Genomic DNA, 23,207 nt, shown 5'->3' on the forward strand with positions numbered 1-23,207 from the left:
GCTTTTCTGTTTGCTGACTGAGTGAGCTGACCATTTATTGTGCTGGTTTCTGTGGGTCCCAGTCCTGGCTTCCTAATTTTCCTTATTTTATGGTATAGGGGCCCTTGGCCATGCCTCAGGGCTGTTAATTCTAGTCAGAGGTGGGCATTAGAAAATGCTAACTGCTGCATGGTTTGAAAAAAGGGAGAGATGGACTATCTGTTGTAGATACTGTGGTAGTATGTTTGCAATTTTTAGCTCGGAGCTCATCCATGAACTATGATATGCTACTGTCTGTACAGGCATTTTATTGATAGAGTTGATTTCTTAGACTGCTTATATATTTCTGTGTATGTATGTATCTGTGTGTGCTTGAGAGATGAAATCAAGAGAAAACTGGAACCTGCTTTGTGATCTCAATAGTTCCATGGTATCTCCGGTGGAGGAAAAGCAGGAGATATCTGGACGACGGTCTTCCCTGCGCAGAGGCAGCACTAGAGAAAAATGCTTAAGGTATTATACTTTCAATTTGATGTGTATCCATTTGTTTAGAACTGACATGCAAATTGTCGACAGATAATAGCTACTGGCTGTGAAGGGTTGAGATTCTTACTTAGATCAGGACCCAGATTGTGAAGTAAGTCTATCCAAAAATTATTGACTTACAAGGCAGACATTTACATTTGACTAGTTATTTGGACTGCAAGCGCTTCTGGAATTCAGTTTAAATAATTTTGTAGTAAATACCTGAAATGGATTATATGGATCGCCTTGTGGAAGGCTCCTGTTTCAGGATGCAAAATAGTAGATACTGCATCTTGAGTGTCTTACCAGGCCTGTTCTAGCTTCTGCTCATTTACCATGTCCTCTCAATGCCCAGCATGCTCTGGTCATGACCCACCATGCATATGCCGGTTTACTCAAAGGGAGCAGGAGGTAAGGGGAGATACAGAGCCCCACTTATATTTGCTTTTCACCAGTGAGGGATTTCTTCATCCCAGAAGATGCTCTAGAGTCATAGACCATGTTGCATAGTCTCAAGCAGCTGGGCAGAGTGTAGAGACCTGTTCTGACAAAATAATACGTTTGTTCACTGCAGTGTGAGATGAGAATACCCTTGGATAGTTGCTTTTTAATGTAATTTATGTTAATTAAGCGACTGCTCTGTTAGCAACCATAACAATTTTGGAAAGCAAAATAAAATTATTTACGAAAAACAAATACCTGCCTCAATTTCCCATAGTAAACTTGCAGGGATACAAAGACCTCTCTCTTCAAGTATAAAATAATTGCTTTTGAATGTCATGATGAAGTTGTATGATTTATAACCCCATTGTCATTCATTTTGAATCCATAATTCATACATCATTATTATTATTAATTTGTGAGATATATGGGAGTTACTTGAAGGTCAGTGTCTGACTCCAAGTCTCAAACATGCTTGGACTTTTTCCTACATATTTTTTTCCTTTGATCATATGTTTCTGTTTATCATTATTTTGCAAAGTACTACTGAACATGGTTTAAAGCCATTGTTTTGAAAAAGTGATACTACTTTATATAAACCATAGCTGAAAACTAAGAGAAAGGGCAGTTGTAATTGTCTGCTGGAAGTGTTTCGAATTAGATGTAGAGGAAGCGCCTAGTTGATGGTTTGACGTATATTTGCATAGGCAGAGAGCAACATTTTTGATCAAACAGTTGCATGTCTGATATACACATTGACTGGGCTAAAAGACAGTATTTAATGTAGACTGATAAATGTGCATTTATTCTATGCTATGTTCCAGTACAGCATTTAAGGAAATACTTTCCAATGCTCATTTACTTCTTTTCTAAAGACAGCCAAGGCATTAAGCTGTGGGAAAAAAAAAAAAAAAAAGGACGGAAAGTAGGTGTCATGGCTGTCTTTTGGTGCCTTCTTCCCCACACTGACTCTCTGGTGACCCTTTGGACTTTTGTACTGAAGTTGCAACAGGAATCAGAAACAGCTTGGAGGCTGTTAACTGCCATGAGTTCTCCTTTGCAATGTTCCTCTGCATTTGCAGCAAGTATGTCTCACGACTAGTAAGACAACTTTGGGAAAGGGGGGTGGTTTTTTTTCTGATGTCATAATTCCCATTGGTAAATAAAATGGGGATAAAAAAGAGCATAGGACAAAGATAGAAGTCTGCTGCAGTGGTTACTGATTTTACAGCACTGAGCTGCAAGACAGCAACTCTACAGTTCCTTATGAGATAACTATTAGACAGACGTGAACCGAAGAGTTGAGGAGTAGGGTAGAGATGGGTGTGGAAAACAACCTTGCATGAGCCATTCCACCAGGGAACAGAACATAGTCATATGTCAGAGAAATAAGAAACAGCAAAAAACCAAACAAACCGCTGTTCAGACTCATCCTCCTTAGGTCTTTTCTTCTGAAAACTGGAAACAAGGAGAATGAGAGTGATTCAAGAGTCATTTGAGTAGACAGGAAAAAGGAACAAATTCTTCTGCTATAGCACTATAATTTAGCAGTGCACTTTTCATAGGGATAAGAAAGTACGGGGAGAATGGAAGGGAAGCGCAGGGGACAAAGAGAGAAAATGGTCAAGGAACAGGAATTATACCATTTATAGAAACTGTTGTTTTGAAAACTTGCTAAGTAAGACACCAGACGGGTGGGAATTATTGTTTTTCTTTTTAAACAGGGTATTCTTAACCATAATCATAAATGTATAAATGGAGAAGTAGGTAGCTGCAGCTAGCATTGTACCGTCCCCTGGCTATAGTTAAATAGAGTCACATTAGATAAAGAAAACTGTTTGTCTGCTTTTTTCAAGTGTAAGCGTAATTAATAACCAGTACAGTTTATTTAAGAGGGTGATGAATTTTCTGTAATTTGAAGATTAAATCTTAATTGGTTATCCTTCTTAAAAAAATGTGTTTTATGGAATCTATGAAAAGGGTTTTTTGTGGATATGATAAATCTCAATAGGTAAAAGAAAAGTTTGCAAAGTATTCTGAAGACAAATTGCTTGAATTAGACTGCGGATAATGGTATATGTCCTTCTTCTTTGTCCAATGCCTTCCATCCTTAGAGTGCTGTTCATTGTAAAAATTTTGAGAATAATTTGAAAAGCATGCAATTATAGTGTGCCCTGGAGCCATGTACTCTAGTGTCCTTTTTTTTCCTTCCAAGAATGCCAGAAGTATTATGGATTTTAATAAATAAGCCAGAACTGTTAAACAAAGGAAATAAATTTTGTTATATTTCACATTAGGATTACTCATAACCTATGCTGAAAAAAGACATAATGCTTATAAAACACAAGTTCTATGTGTTCACACAAATGAAAAATCCTAAGCTGTCTGATTGTATAGATCTGAATGATACTTCTGGTAAGATACTGATTTTATAGTTGCTGCATAACGTGAAATGCACAGTATTCTAGCTAAGCAGAACAAGCATTTAATTTATACCTCTGCTAGGTGCTTATGATGCCTGTTCAAGGTCACAGTCATTTTTCAGATTCTGAACATTAGTGAAAAATGTAGTGTGTACAATGAAAAAAGTCAGCAAAACCAGATATCTTATAAAATCTTCATCTGTGTTGTTGTTGGTATAAAGCTTGAAGTACATGGATTTGCAACTACAGAGACTACCACTTGGCATGTCCTGTCAAGATTTCAGCCATGCTCTTGATACCATTTGTTTCTTTATTTGAAGTCCAGATCTCTATAGAGTAAAAACGCGTGGGAGTTAATTATTTTAATTCATGACCACATACAACTAATCTGTAATTGTCTAAAAATGTTTCCTATATACTCTCAAAAAACTTGTTGTTATTATTATGTAGCTGTGCATAGGTATCTACTCCCCTAGATAATCCATGTATGGGAAAAGCATATCAGAGCCAAAGACAAACATAAAATGAGAATTTACAGGAATATTAATATGGAGCTAGTGTCATTTGGTTCCTAACCATCTCCTGAGGGCATGTTTCACAAATATTCTTTACAGGTTTATAGATTTTGGACTATTCCTTATCAAGAGAAAAGATTTCCCCTACCCTCCCCCCAAAATCAGTTTCTCTAAAATGTCCTGTTGGAAAACTACTGAACTTCAGAGATGACAGTATTCTTAACAAGTGTATATTGTTTTCTATGTAAGAAAAGGGAAGGGGAAAAAAGAAGAGGAAAAGATGAAAGAAGTTACTCAGATTATATCTGAAGTCCAGGATGAAATAAATCTAGAAAATTCACATTGGCTACCACCACCTGACTTCATTTTACTGGAATACCTTAATGATGCTACCAAAACAATTCTACCACTAACTACTACCCGGACACAGGTTGTGGCTCTTGCACAGTGAGTACTGAATTGTCTTTCCATAAATAATAAAAATAAGTTGAACTGGTAAAATAACAGTTTTCTCATCCAAGGACAACTTTTCCAAATTTGTTATTTTTCCTATCCTTGATTGGAATCCAAATCAGCTTTGGTCCAGAATTTTGGCATAATTTTAGATTTTAAGCTTCTTGTTTCTGATTTTATTGTAATTAGTTTAATTTTTTTAAATAAAATATCACTTGCAACAAAAGGGTACAAATTTCTCATTTTGAAAATATTCATATGGACAGTTTCAGGATTTCTCACATTTATATATCTGTACTGATCCTTTCCAATGAACACATCAGCTGCATATAGCATCTATAACATCAGGGAACAGGAGAGACCCAGGTGCTGCAGAGCCTAAATGCACAGGCTAAAAACGTAGCCTAATAGAGAGACTGTTGCAATTTGCATGTATCATGTTTATTATTTCTCCTAGAATCTCTCTTGCCTAGTTGGTTTGGAAACCCCTTGGGACAGAAACTTTCTTGTTTTTATATAGAGACAAAAGCACAAGACATTTTTCTAGTGTAGTGTTTAGGTGCTACTGTAATTAACATCCAGATGATTTAATAGTGCCAGAATATTGCAGTGGCGTGTGTACAGAGTGTTGTTATCAATGTGTGATTCATTAGTTACACTGACTACTCAGCCTGGGCACCAATCACTGTCATCTCCAAGCGTGTGTCTGCTTTCATCTTCTCCTTAGTTTAACCTTTACTATCATAGCAGTTTCCTGGCTACCTCCTGAATCTGGAGAGTTTGGCGTCAGATCCCACTGAGTCTCACAAAATTTCTTTCTCCTACTAACCCTCATTTTTGATGAAGTGGTCTAATGTGATACGAGGAATGACTTTTCTGTTGATTGCAAAATTTGACAGGACAGATATTCATCCTTAACTATCCAGCTGTGTATAAATCATGCTGCCTTCCTCAAGGTGGAATCCATAAAATGCTCTTTCAAATCCGCTCTTCAAACACACCAATGAAATACTTGCAGACACACAACCCAGCGAAGCAATCATGGGAAATTTAAGTAGAATGTTTTCTGTGGGGATTTTTATGTGTATGTTCCATTTTAAGCAGCTGCCTGAATAGCGTGTGTTGAATAGGAAGCGGAGGAGGAGGCAGCTGCAGCAGCCCTCGGCAGCCTGGCAGCCCACGCAGAGTTCCTGCTGTGCTCGCCGAGGGGGGAGCCAGGGTGGACGAGGGAACATGCTATAGTGCTGGCTCTCTCCTTTTAAACAAGCACAGCACATCTTTGTGTGCACACGAGAGTGGTGTGCGTGTCAGCTCAAGATTTGCTCTCTTTACTGAGAGCTGGCTGTAGGCACAAGCAGCTCAAGTGGCTGCTTGGAGCCCCCCACTTCTTCAGGCTCTTCCAGTAATTCCCATCTTCAAGATACCATGTCTAGCCTGCTCAGTGATAACTCCCTGTAGCCCTGTTGCTGCAACCAGTACCTCCTTGAGCCCTAGGTTTTGAGAAAGGCCTTTGAGGTTGCCTTGCATGCACTGTGCGGACAGAACCTGTTCGCAGTTCCTGCAGAGGAGCTGACGCACATGTTAGCTCCCTGCCTGAAGCAGTGGCTTGTGATTCCCATGTCAGCTCTGCAACACCTTGTCCAGAGTGAGAACTCCCAATAACATTCGTGCCTGTGACTGAGGACACTTGGAGGAACAAAGGGGACGTACAGGGACCACGCGTAGGGGAGGTGAAAGTGTATACATGAGGAGGTGGGGGCTTGATCCTACCTGTGGGTGCACAGTCACCCCAAAGACATGCTTTTGGCAACATTTGCACAGATTGTGAGTTCTTATCTGTTTCTTTGACTGATCCATTCTTTTTAATGGATAAATACATGCTCCTTGCCCCCCAAATATTGGCTTTGATAGAATCATAGAATTGTAGAATCATTTAGGTTGGAAAATATTTTTTAAATCATAGAATCTAACCGTAAACGTAATACTGAATAAGAAAGCACATGCAGATGTTGAAGTACCTTTTCTGGATACAGTTGCTTTCCTATGTTGGGATCATTACCTATGGCATTATTTTTTTGTCATGTATATTCTCACGCCTTGATTACTATTGGAAACAAATGGAAGGGCTAGGGACTGTAATACGTAGCTCACATAATCTGTTAGCTGTAAAGATGAATGCTAGCTTCTGCACTACTTCCTCAGTAATTACACTGTCATTGGTGATTTTCTCTGAGGACTTTGTGCCTATACTAGACCTCTCCAGAATCTCTGCTGACAACTGTTGCACCTTGGTTTAGCTCTGTGACAAATGTGAACGACCTGAGTGATGGCTACCTGTATTTAACAGTGAACATATTTGAAATACAATTTACTAAATAAAATAATAAAAGCAAACATAGTAAAAGTATTAGTCTTATATGTTGTTCATTTATTGCTTGTGTACATTTCATTTTGATATGTTTTGTGATAAGTACAAGAGGAATTATAGATGTAATTGATCGTGGTATAAATTGGAACAGGTATGTTGCAGACAAGATGGGTGGCCCAATTGAAAGAGACAAACTACATGACTTCAGCTGGGAACTTCACATAAGTGAAATAGAATTTGAGCTGAAATGCAATATTGTCCCTATCGGGAAAGTCAAAAAAGGAACGTTCTACCACAGGGCTTTACTTTTCAAGGTACTTTAATATTTATTTTACAATGTAATATCATTGATGTTGAATGAATACTATAAACTAAAGTATACTTGCATCAGTATAATATAATATTTATATTAATATAAAATCTTTTGTATACACTTAAGTCATTTTTCACTGGCAATGTTGATTTCCCAGTGAATGAAAGCCAGCATCGCTTCTTCCTGTAAACTGTTCTTGTTGTCATTAAATTGTCTTAAGTGATATCAGCACAATACTTGATAAATGGCAAAAAGCCAAAATATTTGAGTTGGAGTCAAAACATTTTACATTTTCTGTAAACTGTAAAATACTGAATTATGCAGCTTCCTTTTTTTTCCATGCTGCAAATGTAAACTTGTTGGGACAATTTTTATTTGGTATCTATCCACTATTCTATGACAGGATATAACAGCTTTTATGTTCTGGTTTCTTAGACTGAGAAGATTTATTTCTTCTGGCTTTATATGAAGGTGTACTGGTGCAGCCTGCTTGTCTGTCCCATCCTTTTTCCTTGGCTGTTGGGTAGCTGGACTTTTCTCCTTCTTGGATAGAAAGGAAGAGAGAAGCAAGGGCCTAGCACATTGAGCGGGAAGGACCTAGGAAGCAGTACACAGGAAGAAGACGATAATCCTAAATTTATAGTATTCATGGGGAAAGAAAATTCCTGGCCCATTTTGTGGAGGTCTGAGGGCATGAATTAATTGTGCTGAAGCAGCACTGATGTTCTTCTACCTTCCACTGCCCGGAGAACCTTTGTAGGTTCTTGTAGGATCATCTCTTTTAAAGCCACAGCAGTCTAAGCAATGGATATCCTTGTCCATTTGTAACAAGTTAGAAACCTTTCAAGATTTCATTCTTTCACAGCAGATGCATTCTGAGAAAGCAGTTTTGGAAAACCATTATAGGTCTGTCAGTGACAGTGCAGCACAGAGGAAAGGCAGGTGTTTCATCTAGCAGATGCTTGCCTTGCATTTCATTGCTTCCCCCATTTCATTGCTTCCCACATTTGCAGGGCTGAAAAGCAAGGAGCAGGCTTTGGAGTGAAGCAGCAGTCCTAAACTTACACTGATAAAATTGTTACATTTTTACACTTAATGTTATATACTAGCTATATGTGTGCAATGTACCTACACCTCATTGCTTATGTAGACAGTTCTTCAAAATGTTATTCAGAAATAAGGCTTCCAACTAGAAAAAAACATTGCTGGTACTGTGGGTGTTGCACTTTGAGATCTGAAGGGCTAGCTGATAAACAAATGTATCAGAGTCTGAAAAGAGTGAAAATTAATATTTTTCATCTTGTGCATAGAATTTGGTAGAACTAACATTTAAAAGCCTACACTTCCTAAGCAAAACCAACAATAAAGATTTACAATTTGTAACATTTTAGAGATATACAAAGTCTATTTCAAGAAAGCTCTTGGCCTTTCAGGTATTTGGTTTTGTTTTAAGCATCTCTTGGCCTTGCTGTGTATCACACAAGCTCCATGTATTAACTTTAACTCCTTTTTCTTTCATTTTTAGGTGATAGCAGACAGAATTGGCATTGGCTGTAGTTTAGTTCGTGGCGAGTATAACAGAGCTTGGAATGAAGTTAAATTGGTTGATGACTCTCCTCAAGGAATAGCTGGGCTTCTGCTTCCTCCTCAAGAATATATTGTAGATCTAATGTTTGAGCCAGGCTTTTTGATAAAACAGGGAAGTGCAGAGGCAGATCAGTATAAACATATTTAATCATCTTGACAAATTTAATCAAAATAACTGTTTTAAAGATGTCTACAGTGCTAATATTTATGAAACATAAGGGGTCAAAAAGAAGCATATCTGGTATGTTGTCATAAACATTTAATTAAACATATTTTAAGTATCCAACTTAAATGCTTGGAAATTTTGTTAATTTTTTTTGTATTATTTTAAGCCTAAACTGTAAAACTACAGATAAAATTTGTTAGATTAAGATTTGGTATATGTTAACATTATAATACTTATTAAATAGGTTTAAATTATTTCCAAAATACAGTATGTTCTTCTCTTCTTATGTTCCTTCAACTCCCATGCACATTTATAAGAATTATATGTCCATGAAGCAAGAAAATATGACATCTGATGAAATAACAAGTCACCTAAAAACAACTGGACAATTTCTTGTGTGAAATAACCCAAAAACTGAGAGTTAGAAGGATAACAGTATACTTTCAGCCTCTGTAGAAAACATCCCATTTGTATTTCTTGGAACTTGGCAGACTTAATAATTATGGTTAATAACATGCTTTGGATGAACATAAATACCGTTTGTCCTGGCACAGAGAAGACATAATTGATAAGTTATTGCTTCAAATCTCCCTTTAAATTCTTAATTTTTCACTTGAAGATAAAATAGGGAGGAATTTAGGACAGGGAATTTGTATTTCTTGCAGCCTTCGGTAACGTGGTGGTGCATCTAAGAGAGGTAAAACTAAAATGCTGCCTAGAACACTCTATAATAAACACTTTCACGTGTAGCTGTCAGCAATGTACTGAAGTAGAGTATTTCCGGGAGCATCACTATCCAGTGAGTTTATTGTAGAAAACTGAGAATGCATCCTGTACAGAAGTTAGGCCAATGCAGATGACATTGTGCAAAACAGAATTTCAGGAGACCAGAACACCAACAAGGCATTTACTTCCTGCCCAACAAAATGTGATAAAGAAGTCTGGGGTCAGTGTTCTTTTAGTTTGCTAATGTTTGTATAAGCACAGTTACCTGTATAGGCTGCTTTGGTTTGAGGAGGTTTAAATCTTTTGTATTGGTTACTGATTATGAGCATGATCCCACCACTCCACCTCCTTCCTCCTCTGACATGCAGCATGATTTTCTGGTACCCCTTTGGGGAAAATTTTACCTTTCTGTTGCAAATTCACTTATATGGCCTCACATTCATTTTTTTTTAACCTTATGTTCAGCAGTACTCTAGACATCAGAATGAAAAAGAACTCTGGAAACAAAATACACAATATACTAGCAGAACTGAGTGGAAGGTGCGGATGTATTTCTTACCATTGCTATGTAGCAGGCAGGGGACTGACGAAAAGTAATATGCTGTCACTGACAGGAATGACTGCTTATAGAAACCTGCAACTTTGAAAGTGCAGTAAATGAAAGTAAAATAAGAATTAATTTCCTATTAGCTATCATTTTGTATAGTTTTCCTACATTAGAATTTCATTAGTTTGTATTGGAACCATAATGTTAAAGTATGACTTATTCTGCTTGAGAAGGTATTGAAAAACAAAGCCATTTCTGTTGTTCCTAATAAAAGTCAATATTTTTTAAAAAAAGACAAAAGGCAAGTTTTTCAAAATAAAATTTGACAAAATAAAAATACATTACATAAAATGATTAGCTAAACAAATGGAAAAAATACTACACAGCCTTGTATAATGCAGACTTTGATGATCCAAAAATGTTGGACGCAGGTTGTTTTGTCTTTCATAATTTTTACCTTTGTATTAGCTAAGTTCTGTCATTTCAAAATCGTAACGCACTTGGGTGTCAGAAATGAGATCTAAGCAGAATATAAACACTTAAATCACAAATGGTTATTTTGAAAGCTGCAGTTCAGTTGTCAAGTAAGTAAAGAGATTCCACACTTTTTTATTTTATGTTTCCTAGGGACCTGTAGCTGTGCCCATGCTCTGGTTAAGAATTGCCCCAGCCTTGACAAGAGCAGCCCAGCTCACATTCATTGCAGATCTGAATCAGAAAACAAAACGTTCAGAAGTTTCTGCAGGGCTCAGCTGGGTAAATATTCCCAGGACACACCCAGCATACACCATGAGTGAAGTAATCCCCTGCCTTCTTTTAAGGAGCAGATGGGGAAGGACCTCATATTTCCTGTTATATCATAGTTCAGTGGGCAGACTCAGGACATAGGAGGAGTCAGGCTTGATGCCTTCCTCAGCATGAGCAAAACAGTCTGCAGCTACCTGATTGACAGGATATATTCTAGGCACTCTTCATGCCTCTTTTTGAAGCTCTGCTATCATGTTGAAGAGAACACACGATTAATACGCTATAAAAACTAAAACGTTGAGCAACCTCTTCAGCCTAATATTAGGGGTAACAATTAGGTTTTTCCTTTGGGAAAAGGGAGTCTGGGTCTCCAGTGCCCACTGACAGAAACGTTCTTATAGTTTACTGAGCGTCTACTATAAAATGTAGAATCTGTACCTGACCTAGAACAACAGCCTCCTGGTTAGACACTCTCCTGCAAGGTGCAAGGCTTAAGCAAAGACAGGAGCTGAAATGAGGTTCATTCCTCCACAGCTGCAACAACTGGGCAATTACACAGAAGTAGGTATCATGGCCAGCAGCTGTGCAGAATTAAAACCAAATGAGACATTCTCAGCTTCTTGAAAGAGAAGGTATGCAGATGATTATCCCAGGACAGCAGCGAACTGTAGATCCTGATTTTAAAGAGGCACCTCTGAATCATCCTTACTGTGATGTCTCTGCTTCTGAGAGAAGCTATCATGAAGACACCGTAGTCTTGGTTCCTCTGGTTCATTGGAACTACTTAACTTCATACTGGCTGTGGTTAGGTAGCGCCCTGCTCAGCTTGCTGCTTATTGCACAGTCTCTTCCAAAGCATCTGGAACTGACACACCGCACATGCACGCACACACCCACCTTTTTCATTAAAAAGAATTTTGGTTTTGATTTGGCATTGAAAAACACAATGTTTAATACATAGCACAACTACATATCAAGAAATACAGAACTGGACTGTGTTGGTGAAACGTCAGACGTGATTTCTAACTTTCTAATGAACACGAACCAGCAAAGCAACGGACCAAAATGGGTGGCACTGTCAATGTGATTTTAAGTTGCAATAGAGCTTTTGGAACGAGAGTCTAATGCTTTGACCCTGCACACTTCTCTGCCTTTGCTTGTTCTGTGTGTGCCGGAATCATTGTGGCTAAGGGGATTCTAAGTGGATAATTCCAGGCTCTTCGGTTTTTGGCTGAGACCTGTTTCTGAGGGATGCTTGTGCTAAACACCTCGCTGCAGAAGTGGATTCTTCTGTTTTTCCCCAAGCAGATGCAGAGGCAGTACAGACTGCTGATCTCTAGAAGGATGTAGGTTAGAAAATACGAGATTCATATCAGAAACAGTGACAATCTGCATATTTTCTACTACATGATTCATTTCTTCATAAATCCAGCTTATTATCAATGCAGAGTGTCAAAATGGAGACTGTGCAGAGGCAGTAGGCATTTACTGGCTAATGTGCCAACTTAGTTAATATAGAAAAGTGCATTTATTATATTCATAGCTCTCTTGTTGGTTTATACAAGAGTCTTCTCCCCAGCAACTCATTGGCAGTACCTGTTTTCCTTCGGAAGACTGAAAATAAAGCAAAAAAATCCCTGTAGAATTCAAAGCATGGAGACAGCATATGCCATCACAGCAAAGTAGAAGAAGAAAGCATAAGAATAGATGTCCAGGCTCGAGTAAGGAGTCTATCCAACCAACTAGCCCATCTCCAGCAGTGGTCAATATAGAAAAGGTTAATAACATAGCACAAATACATTTATACATTTTCAGAGTAGTTTGGTAGTGTTCAGCAGTTTGCAGTTCAGGGACTTGCTATGTGCCTCTGTTTTTAATAGCTTTTACAGTTGTCCAAAACAGCATCTCCTTTCATTTATTCTGAACTTATCGTCTGCTGCTTTCATTTAATGTCTCCTAGTTTTTGTAGTAAAAAGGACAGTGGACTTCCTACTTAGCATCACCATAAGGCTTGTGTTTTTATGGGTCTCCATCCTATCTTCCCTCAGTATACTCTTCCCTCAGTATACTTACATGCAGGGTATAATTGATCACTTCTTGGGTGGCCTCCCACCCATACCTTTGGTCACTGTGCTGTTCCTTACTTGTCTTTTAATTATACCATCTTTTTAGAGATGAGACTAGACCTCCTTACAATATTGAAGAGTTTGTGATGTATTCTCTTTTTTTTTTCCTAATAGCTCCTAATAATCCATTTACAATTGACAATTACTGAACATTTAGCTACATGATTTCCTAGAATGAAGGGATATGGAGGAACAAGTGCCACTCATTTTGCCAATCTTACTATACAAAATCTAATAAGGTATCTTTAAAGTTCTCCGGATTAGCTGCAAAGTCAGTGGTTACAGTGGGAATCTCAGGATGCTCTGTATAGCTCCATAGTCTTCCTGAACCCTAACAGGAGTCACAGTTTCCTTACGATTCCATGGCAGATAACTCCATTGCCATACAATAGGTGAACAAGCAGGAGATACCAACTTGACTCACCAAAATGCAAAAGAAAAAGGTTGTCTCTAAAAATTATATGCTTGACATATTGGTTTATCCTCCAGGCCTTTGAAATACAAAATTTTCTTATGCAATAAAGGATTTGGCCATTATGCTTTTGTGCCATCCTGAGCTGCTAAACGCAGCAGTAAATGCCAGCTATTATGCTTCACTAGGTAGAAGGTCCAAATTTCCAGGAGATGCCTTTTTCACTCCATGGACTTAGCCCACTTCATGTATATGCTCTGTTGCTTCTGATCTTAGAGGTAGATAAAGGAAGACACACCAGAGAAAGAGTCTGAAGAATAGGATGCATCCAGTAAAGACAAGTTCAGAGTTCCAAGACTTCAGAAATTATAATAAATATACAGCTCTTATACCTCTGCTATCTTCCTTGATTAACTAGAAAAATACATCCTCCAAGCTTCATTCCTTCATTCCCATGCTTTCATCCCTATGTTGTGAGGACTAACTAGCTAGCCAAAATGGGAAAAAGGTCTTTCACAGTAATCTTGACTATTTTGGTTTATAGGGTTGCACAAGCTCCCAAAGGTGCTCTCCAGTTACTATTCCTCTCTGCCCTCAGAGGCTGGTTGTGAAAAGGGGGTTTCTAATCCTGTGACAGAGTTCTTGGTGCTACAGAGCTTTGAGCAGCAGAATAGTGGCAGCTTTGTTTAAAATCTCAAGGGTTTCATTGATGTATGAAAATGAGCAGGCAGCAGAGTCACAATTATTGATTTAGTCATTCAGATCAATTGATTTTATACTACAAAGGTTTTCATTCTTCATAAGCCATTTTTTTCCCATAACAAGGTATCGCCATGTGACAGCTACTGCCAGCAGGGAGGTGACGGCTCAGGCAGCAATAGCAGGTTTGGGCCCTGGGCTACTTGGTACCATAGAACGAGATATTGGCTAAAAATTTCTGCAATAAAGATCAATTGTCAGGGCCTCAGATGAAGCAATAGGCCTTAATGGCCCTGACCCATCTTGCCTGGGACCACCACCCCCACCCCTGTAGCCCAGGACCTCATTTCAGCCCTGCCCTGGGGCCGCCAGCCCCTGCTCCAGTGATGCAAGTTACAAACAAGTAACCAGCATGGCCTGTTTGGTGCCGGCTGTCACAGAGGAACAAAGCATAAACCAACATGACAGCCTCTGCGGATGGTGAAATGTTAGTTGTGTCAAGCCACGGGTAACGGGCAGAAGCATTCCCATATCCCATCTGCGTACCCATTAGGGTTCACCCTCACCCTCTTAACAATGACCCCGCATGTCATGGGGTGGGGTTTTTGAGCTGAACTGGTAAAAAGATTTGTTATCTGTCTTTATCCTTAAAAAAACAAATCATTGCTCAGTGGAAAGAGCTAGAGCATCCTGTCCCAAAACACTAGGAAGCGCAGCCCCCCCATGCACGATGCCCATGCACACGCCTGCTGCAGCACAGCCCTGCCACAGCAACCGGACCAGCAGGGAAGCAGGAAAGCACAACACTGGCTGAAAACCAAAGCTCTGAGACAACCAATGTGTTTTCAAAAAGTTATTATTTATAGAACAAAAGCACCAGCAAAGATGGCCAGTAAGTTACTCATGGTACCAGCCTGTGTGTAGCATCATCTGTTAACCTGCTCTGTCCTTCCTTTCCTTCACCTTTCCTCCATTTTGTTTTTACTCTTTCTTTGCATCTTCTCTCAAGAACTTTTCGGTACGCAGAAGCACAAGTATAGCAGCACACATCAATGCACGTGAGCTGAAAGAGCTGCCTTGGCTGGGTGTGTGTTCACGCCGTGTTCCTGCATGTTTGTAGCCTACATGTAAAGGCATGGCTACCCAACAAGGTCTGGGGATGCTGGGAGCTGCCTTGGGGTCACACAGTTGAGCAGAGTATCCACAGCTGGTTGTGAGATCCCGGGGAGCTGGAAAATGCCTGGTAAGGCAGGATTCAAGCTCCCAGGGTCCTTCCTGCAAGACCCCTGAACTCACCTGTGCCCCTTTGCCCACTTGCTTTGGCAATGATGCCAGGCCAGCACCCTATCCAGGATGGGTTGCTTCTGCCTGATGGCGGGATCAGCCAGCTGATCCACTGCTGGCACCCGGACAGCGCGTGGGGCGCACGGGCCCTGCTGAGGGTAGCGAGGCTGATTTCAGACCCACCTCCCGCTGCAGGGCCAGCTGCCGTGCGGGCAGGCGCAGGCGGGCGCTGGGGCTGCAGGCTGCTGGACGGGGCCAGCTTCCACGCTGCCGCTGCTGGGATTTGTCTGCGCTGGAGCAGAACCAAGTCAGTCGCAAAGTGGTTTCACCTTTTTGCCACAGGGAAGAAAACACACGGATTGACAGCAGTTTGTGTCTGGGCTAGAGTGGTTATGAACCACACACATTGCTTCGCAGGAAAAAATCTCTAAGCCTATGGTCAGTCTCTCCTCAACAAACTTTGCTGATAGTGCAGCAATGGCAAAACCTTCTGCCCCAAGGAACCAACGGTCACATAAACTGTGGAGTGCTGATCAACACATCCAAAACACCGTGAAGCACTACGCAAAGGTGAAAACACGTAGTACAGCACAGATACACATGTACAAACTCCTACGGGCACATCCAGAGAGCAGACCCTCAACACCGCAGCTGTGCCAAGGTATCTTCTCTCCTCCCAGGCAGCTGCACCTCTCCCCACATGCCACAGAGGGAAACGACCAAAGGACTCTGCTCCAGCATTTTGCCATGGGCTTTGCCATACAGCTACGTGGACTTGGGGTATGATTTTTTCACACTCTTTACCAGGACAGCTATTACAGCAGAACTTTGCAGATAAATTAACAGCTCTTTAGTTCTCTTAATGAGCTAATTATTTTTCTATTTTACTGACACTGGCTCTGACACTGAAAGATATCAGAAATATTGGAATGACTTTATCTGGCCTTCCTTGTCCACTATCATCCAAGCAGAATTTACATTTCAGGTACAGGTAGAGTACATGCAGAAATGACAGAAACACAGAGGGAGAGACATACACACATACGTGCCTTCGCCCTATAAAAATGTTATTTGTAGGACATGGAAGAAATTAGTAGATTGGAGACACAATGAGCTAGTCAAAGCTTTTCTCTCATTAAGGAGTGAGCTTATTTGCATGCTAATGAACCAGCTTGTTCTTCCAGCTCATTGATGTTTCACTGACATGCTGAGATGTCATCTATGGAAACCACGTGCAAATGCGTAATTGAAGACAGCTCTTGCCTGAAGTTAGATAAATGTTGGGGGAAATACAGCAAGATGAGAAAAGCAATCATATCAAAGTAGGCAGCAGATCCTGTTGCTCATGAAGTATTCTGCCCAGCCTATAGCACATACTCAGCTGCTGCTCTCCTTGTTCTAGTCCTACCCTGCAAATGAGCCCAGCAGAGGCCTTCTTTGACCCTGTCTTCCCTCAGTAATGCTTGGTCTATACAAGATTGCCTTGCCTATTTTAGAGTAAGAGACAAAAAAGGCTCTTCCATGAAAGACCCTTCTAGTAAGTGCAGCCCTGTTAGGATTCATGTGGAGGTCTACCTGTGAGCAAACCGTTTCCAGTCTACATAAGCCTTTAGAGCTGCCCACTGCTGGTTTGCACTCCCTCATCTGTGCTGCATAAAACTGCCAAAAATAACCAACTCCTCTGTGGACTGTAACATCTTTCTCTTCTGTGGTGCCAGCATCGTGCAAGTTTGCTTTAAAACATGGTGCTAAGTTCTTGTGGACAAGAAACTGCTCCAAAACCAGTTCACCATTCTGTTGGAAAACAGGTTGAGCTAACTATCCGATCAGACACCTCAGCACACACTGGTCCCACATCTAAATTACAGCTCATAGACTCAGTGTTCCCTGTTTCTTTGCTATTGTTCTCTCTTGCTGTTTCCAGGAGACGTCCCCAGATTGTCACTGTTTCCGATATTCATCTCCTGTTTTCTAACCTACATCCTTCTACAGATCAGCAGTGCTTCCTAATTATAAAATAGATTTGAAAGAAAAAACACACCATGGCATGTTTTTAAGACCTTTTTAATATAAACTTCTCTAAACAAGATGCTTTTAGTGGCAGAGTTTGAAAGAAGATTCCTTAAAGGCCAGGTGTCAAAGATACTGAAAAGTCAAAAGGCTTTTAAAAATGTCACGTCATTAGTTTTAATTGGCATTAAAGAAAAAATTATGAAAGGGTAGAAGTCTGCTCAGTGTCCCAAGATGTAAGAGATTTTGTTAATGATATCTAATTTCCAAAGTTGAAAAATCAGAGTATTCTCTGAGAAATGGGCACCTTAAGACACAGTTTATCTATGGTAGATCATAGGATCATAGTATCATAGAATGGTTGGGGCTGGAAAGGACCTTAGAGATCACTGAGTTCCAACCCCCCTGCTATGGGCAGGGACACCTCCCACTAGACCAGGTTGCTTAAAGCCTCATCCAGATCATACAGAAGAATCTTTTCATTACACTATTTTTGCTGTAGACTTCTAATGTAAGTGCATTTAATCCCAGATCCACCTGCTATTAACAGGAGCTGCAGTATCAAGAGACCTAAGTGATTAAAGGCTGGCCCTTAGGTATAAATATATTTTTTTAAAAGTCAGGGGCTATAAGACTAAACACTGGATGAGCTTAGAGCTATTCAGGTATTAAATTCCTCTAGGAATTCCCAATGACAAGAAAGCTAAGTACCAGAAATTAAGAGGGACTGGGGCTTTGAAGCACTGTGCCAAGTGTTATGTTGGGTGTAAGTATCTCATGGCAGTTTCCACAAGCCAAGTGTTTGTGCAGCATGTGTTATACTTCTAAAATAACATGAAATGCAGGGTGAATGCAGGATGCAGTGTTACATGTGCCAAGTAGCACGCTGCTCCATTGGTCAGGGTGCCTTCTTCAGAGCAAAAGCTCTGATCAGAAAGCTGCAGTCATTTACTCAGGCATCAGTCTGTAGCTTTGGTTACCATGGGATAGAGGAGGGATAAGAAAGGTGCCACCACCAATTTAGTGTGTTGTTGCCACTTGCTGTCTATCTGCTAACCAGGGGACTGCCACAGTAAACAGCAGCACAGATTCCAGTCAACTCTCTGCTCATTTTTGGTGCTGACATGCCACTGAACATTAGGTATGCTGGGAAGGTATCTTTGCTTGCTACTCAAAAATTAAAGCAATGTATGCTAATGAACGTGCTAGCAATACCTGATCTACCAGTATTTTTACCTGCTAGCTGAATAGCACTATGGTGTAGAAAGAAGAGGTCTATGTAAAACCTAGGGCCTGCTCTGATCCTTGCTACCCTCTTCCTACATAGCAAATATGGACCAAAACTTTTATATCAGCAGAATCAAATCAGTACACTCTGTCTTCATGAAGTCCCCATAGGGGTAGTTGTCCGTGCAGATCTGACCAGTCCTTACATCATGTGAGGCCAGAGTAGAAGTTTTTGCTCAGCCCAGAGTTGCTCACGTGGGCTCTGGAGAGGAAACCTCAACTCCTGTTCCTGTGGGAGCAGGGAGTGCTGGGCCAGACCGCCACTGGGCATTCCATTTTCATGAAATGGAAAACCAGCTCATGCCTTGAGGACAGAATGCTAGTTTTTCCAACAGATAACCGGTGAGCGTGCTGGAGACCAAGGATTATAACCAAATCTTGAAACACTGCAAAAAGAATGAGTTTAAGGCAGGCAAATCACACTAGGCAAAGCAGAACTGCATACTGTATGCCTGTGGATCCCTCAGGCAATTTTTTGAATTAGAGAGATCTCTTGCACTGCTTCCACCCTAGTACACATTTCTTATTTTTCAAATAACATATGGATTTAAGAAAAAATCACAATCTGGTTTTAGAAAACTGGGGGAAAAAAACCCTAGAGGCCTCCAGAAACCCAGATGCCAAATTCATTTTGAGATATTTCCCCACCTCCACTGTTATCTACTTTACCAATGGTCTTGTTTATTACTCCATAACTCTTACCCAAGTGAAATCAAGAGGCAAGTCCAGCCTCCCTGTCCAGCCACGAGGCAGGTATCTCTTGCAAGGAGTGGGCAGCATGTTCAAGTGCCCCATCAAACTCCCCTGGCAGCTGTATCACAGCCTTTCAGGCTGCTGAAATCTCTGGCAAAGCTCCTGCAGACCCAAGGCACAGGGCCTCACATCAGGAAGAGGTTCTGGTGGCAGGAGGATGTATCCCACAAAAAATAGAGAGGGCTAAGGTATTACTTCTTGGCCCCTTAACTTGTTCAAGTGCATCCATTTTTTGGTATAAGATTTCCAAAGGACAGAGGACAGACATTGCCAGGTGTCCTTACCTACACAACACAAGCAAATCAGAAATCAGAACTTGAACTCCCAGCTAAATCATTAGCCCTGCTGGTGGCTTGGACAGTGGCAGTACAAAAGAATTTCAGGTCATTCATAAGAAGCAGAGCATGCACTTGGTTCCCCGCTTTCTGTCTATCTTCCAAACCAAGAGCATTGCAGTGAAGATGAGTTACCAGTACAAAATGAGTAGGCAACTCTACCAGACATGCCTTCATCACAGCAAAAGTGAGATGGAAGGAATGCAGAGTTTTAGATTTTTAAGGAGCATGAACTTGTGCTTTCCCTGATTAGAAAATGCATAAAAAATACATCTTTTGGGGGTCATCTAAGACAGAAGGAAAGAAGGTTCATAACTGCATTTATGTGAATCCCAGATTTAAAAACACATCTAAGATGAATGAGTGGGAATAAAACTTGTTGTGGTGAGCCCTATTCCTGAGGAATTCCCCTTTGCTGGGAAAGAGGCAAACTCCGTTATCAGGGAAATCAGTCTACTGAAGGGAGAGCAATTTCTCCCAGTCAGAGTGTGAAGTATGACATATCCCACTCTTAAATCACTTATATTTATATTTCACTTATTTATAATGCAATTGTGAATTAGCTTTTTCTCTTTTGTAATTAGAGGATGAAACAGATGGTCAGGGCTTAGTTCAGGGTGATAAATCATTAAGAAAACCTACAGAAAGCTGCTGCTATGGCAGTTGCTGCCAAATAACTGTTCATTCAATGCTCTGTTCAGGCTTTGGTCACTGGGTGGAGGAAGAACCATCACAGTTCTTCAATACCTTGAGGTATGAGGGATAAGAAAAGACACACAAGTTTGGGGAATGTATTATTACCATCCATGTGGCTCAAGGAACTTGGATGGTATGATATAAGGGATGCACGCGGCAACCCAGGGAAACAGCCTGGAGTTGTTGTTTCCCAATAGCCGCCCCTGCAGATAAATTCAGTCCATCACAGATTATGTGTCTGCTTTTCAAAGTGAACAAAACTTAGCTGACCAGGTGGCCCAATTGCAGAGTAGAGTTTTCTATCAAGGAGTGATTGCAAAATATCCATTTGACTTTGAATTCATGTCTTCTCTCATTTTGCAAGAAATTTCTCAAAGCATTAAGAATCCTAAAATAATTTACGCTGGACAGGATTTATGGAGGGCATTTAGTCTAATCCAACTCAGAGCACTTGTCACAGTGGACCAAACCTGTAGGTTCCTTCCAACTGGAACTATTCTATTCCATTCTATTCTATTCTACTCAAATTCCATCCTTAATCTCCAGGAGAAGGCTCCGATTTAAGCTAGTCCACAAGTATGATTTTTTTTTTCTAAAAACAGAGGTAATATATAATATAATAATAATTAGGTATCCTGTAGTTTATGATAAGCAAAAAGAGATATTAAATTGTAAAGCAAAAAGGCAAGAAGTTGTGTGTTCTTTATTTCTGATGATGTCTTTGGCCTGAATTACATCAGGCTATTCCACAAATGAATCTCAGCAGAATCCATGGGTCAGCTTCAGGGAGGTTCGGATCTGCATTAAGTCTCTCTGTGTCTAGGGAAACCAGCAATACACTTTTCCAACATGCTTTGGCACTTCTGCTACTAATAATTTTTGCTGAAATCCCTTTCCATCATTGGAATTCAGCACCAGAGCATTACTGCGTGTCTTTGGATAGTGTTTCTTTGTAGAAACAGTATCTCCCTATGCCAGGAGGTCAGAGTTTCATCACATCTAACAGGCTAGGAACCAGCTGCGGAGTAGTATCTGGTCTGTTAGAGGAGAAGGAAAACTCTGCCGAGGAAGGATGTAGCGTTCCTGCAACCATCTCCTACAAAAGCAGTGAGGATTTCTGTGGGGAAAATGGAGCCCACCACAGATAAAACATACCCACCAAAATGCTGATGCCCTTTTCTTCACTCTCTGGGGACCTGGGCACACAGGACCACTGCATATGACAGGTCCACAACAAATTCTTGAATGCTGAGCTCCCATGTGTTTCAATGGGAACATCCCATGGGAGGGGACATACAATGGGTATGACAAAATGAGCAGAGCAAAGCTGATTGCATACAAATACATATAAAAATAAAATACCACTACTTCAGTGTTTTCTTCCGTATGTAGTATTGTCAAGGGGCTTATTAACAAAAGCTGCTTAAGCAGAGGTTTGAATTTGAACCAGCTTCATTTGATTTCTGCACCTCACTGCCTCCTGGCTGACTGCTCCATATCTGCCAGCATAGGCATTATGTGATGCTCTGCTTGTCCCCAAAGCTGTCAGTCAAGACAGAGCCTGGGCTGGGAAATGATTAGAGCCCAAATAAATATTAGCAGGATAGTCTGGACCATGACCGCTTCCCTCCTACTCTTTCCTTCACCTGCCTACGCACACGCTGCTGGGGCTGTCTCGGAGCAAAGCAATGCTACAGGAGGAGCTGAGGAGCTTCTCCCCCATCTACACACATCTAATAAGACATTGTGCTTTTGATGAGTGACCCTTCCCTGGATGCAGTTTGTATATGTGCTGGAGTCAGGTGAAGATTTTAACAATAAGCCTGCTGAATTACAATTCAGGGACAATTTACTTAAAAATTTACATAATGTAGCTAGGGGAGATTTTTAACTGCTTCCCCTTGTGCATAAGGGAGAAAAAAAAGGAGGAAAATTAAGGAACAGCCTAATTGGCTTTTGTAACAGTCTATGGGCAGAAATGCAGGCCCATTCTCTGCCTAGCTATGAAGCTTGGTATGTGCTGTAACCATGGGAGGCAACATTACAGTCATCACAGGACAATGATTTGTTTTTTCAGCACTGAAGATCTGAAAAACTAAATACCTCCAGCCTCAGGGGCTGTTTTTGGCTTGAGGAAGACCTGTCATGCCAGTTCAAAGGACTGCAGGTCAGGCTTCTGTTGGAGGGAAAAACGGAGGCTGCAATCCACTGGTGCACCACCTCAGATGTGGATCACGGGATCTGCCTCTTCCACCACTGCGCTCATTTTTCTCCAGGAGTGGCTTGCAATAAGCTGGGTAACAGAGAGGATGAGGAGGCCGGGACTGATGAGCCTAATGCCTTCTGCTGCCACCGCTCCCCTGGGTGCGTGGCCCAGGCGCCTGCTCCCCTCATCCAGAGCCCCAGGAGGTGGCACAGCAGCAGACCTGTGCCAGCTCAGTTCCAACTGCCTTGAAACTGCTGCATTTTGGGTAGTATTGGTAATGGAGAGCTGCGAGGAAGATACTGACAGTTCATTTTTTATTGAATTTTGCCTTTGAAAAAAGCACCGGTTAAATCAATGTCAATTACATTAAAACATGCAAGTTTCAGGACTAATCACTTTCTCTCACCCTCCTTCATTTCCCAGATACTTCAGGGAGAGCTCCATTGATTGCCTGTACTCCTCAGCAGCAAACGTGCCTGAGACCAAGGCCAGGAACAGGAGGGAAATGCCTCTCTTCCATGGTTGAGCTGGAGACAGTGGCAGTGAGCCCTGGGAGTGACACCATCACCTGCCACCTCTTCCCAGCCTTAAGCCATTTGCCAGAACGGG

At 40.8% G+C, this 23,207-nt stretch overlaps 1 protein-coding gene across 1 annotated transcript in view; it reads left to right on the top strand.

Moving 5' to 3' along the window:
- Positions 1 to 8,752, top strand: part of ARMC3 (armadillo repeat containing 3) — a gene marked incomplete at its 5' end in the record, with an annotated part of 30,972 nt that extends 22,220 nt beyond the window's left edge. The window contains 4 exons of the mRNA XM_010080267.1: positions 403 to 492; positions 4,133 to 4,330; positions 6,856 to 7,018; positions 8,543 to 8,752. Coding sequence (XP_010078569.1) covers positions 403 to 492; positions 4,133 to 4,330; positions 6,856 to 7,018; positions 8,543 to 8,752 — 661 coding nt within the window. The remainder of the gene's footprint in view (positions 1 to 402; positions 493 to 4,132; positions 4,331 to 6,855; positions 7,019 to 8,542) is intronic.
- Positions 8,753 to 23,207: the final 14,455 nt, after the last annotated feature.

Source organism: Pterocles gutturalis, unplaced genomic scaffold (assembly GCF_000699245.1).
Source record: "Pterocles gutturalis isolate BGI_N339 unplaced genomic scaffold, ASM69924v1 scaffold8619, whole genome shotgun sequence".
NCBI lineage: Eukaryota > Metazoa > Chordata > Aves > Pterocliformes > Pteroclidae > Pterocles > Pterocles gutturalis.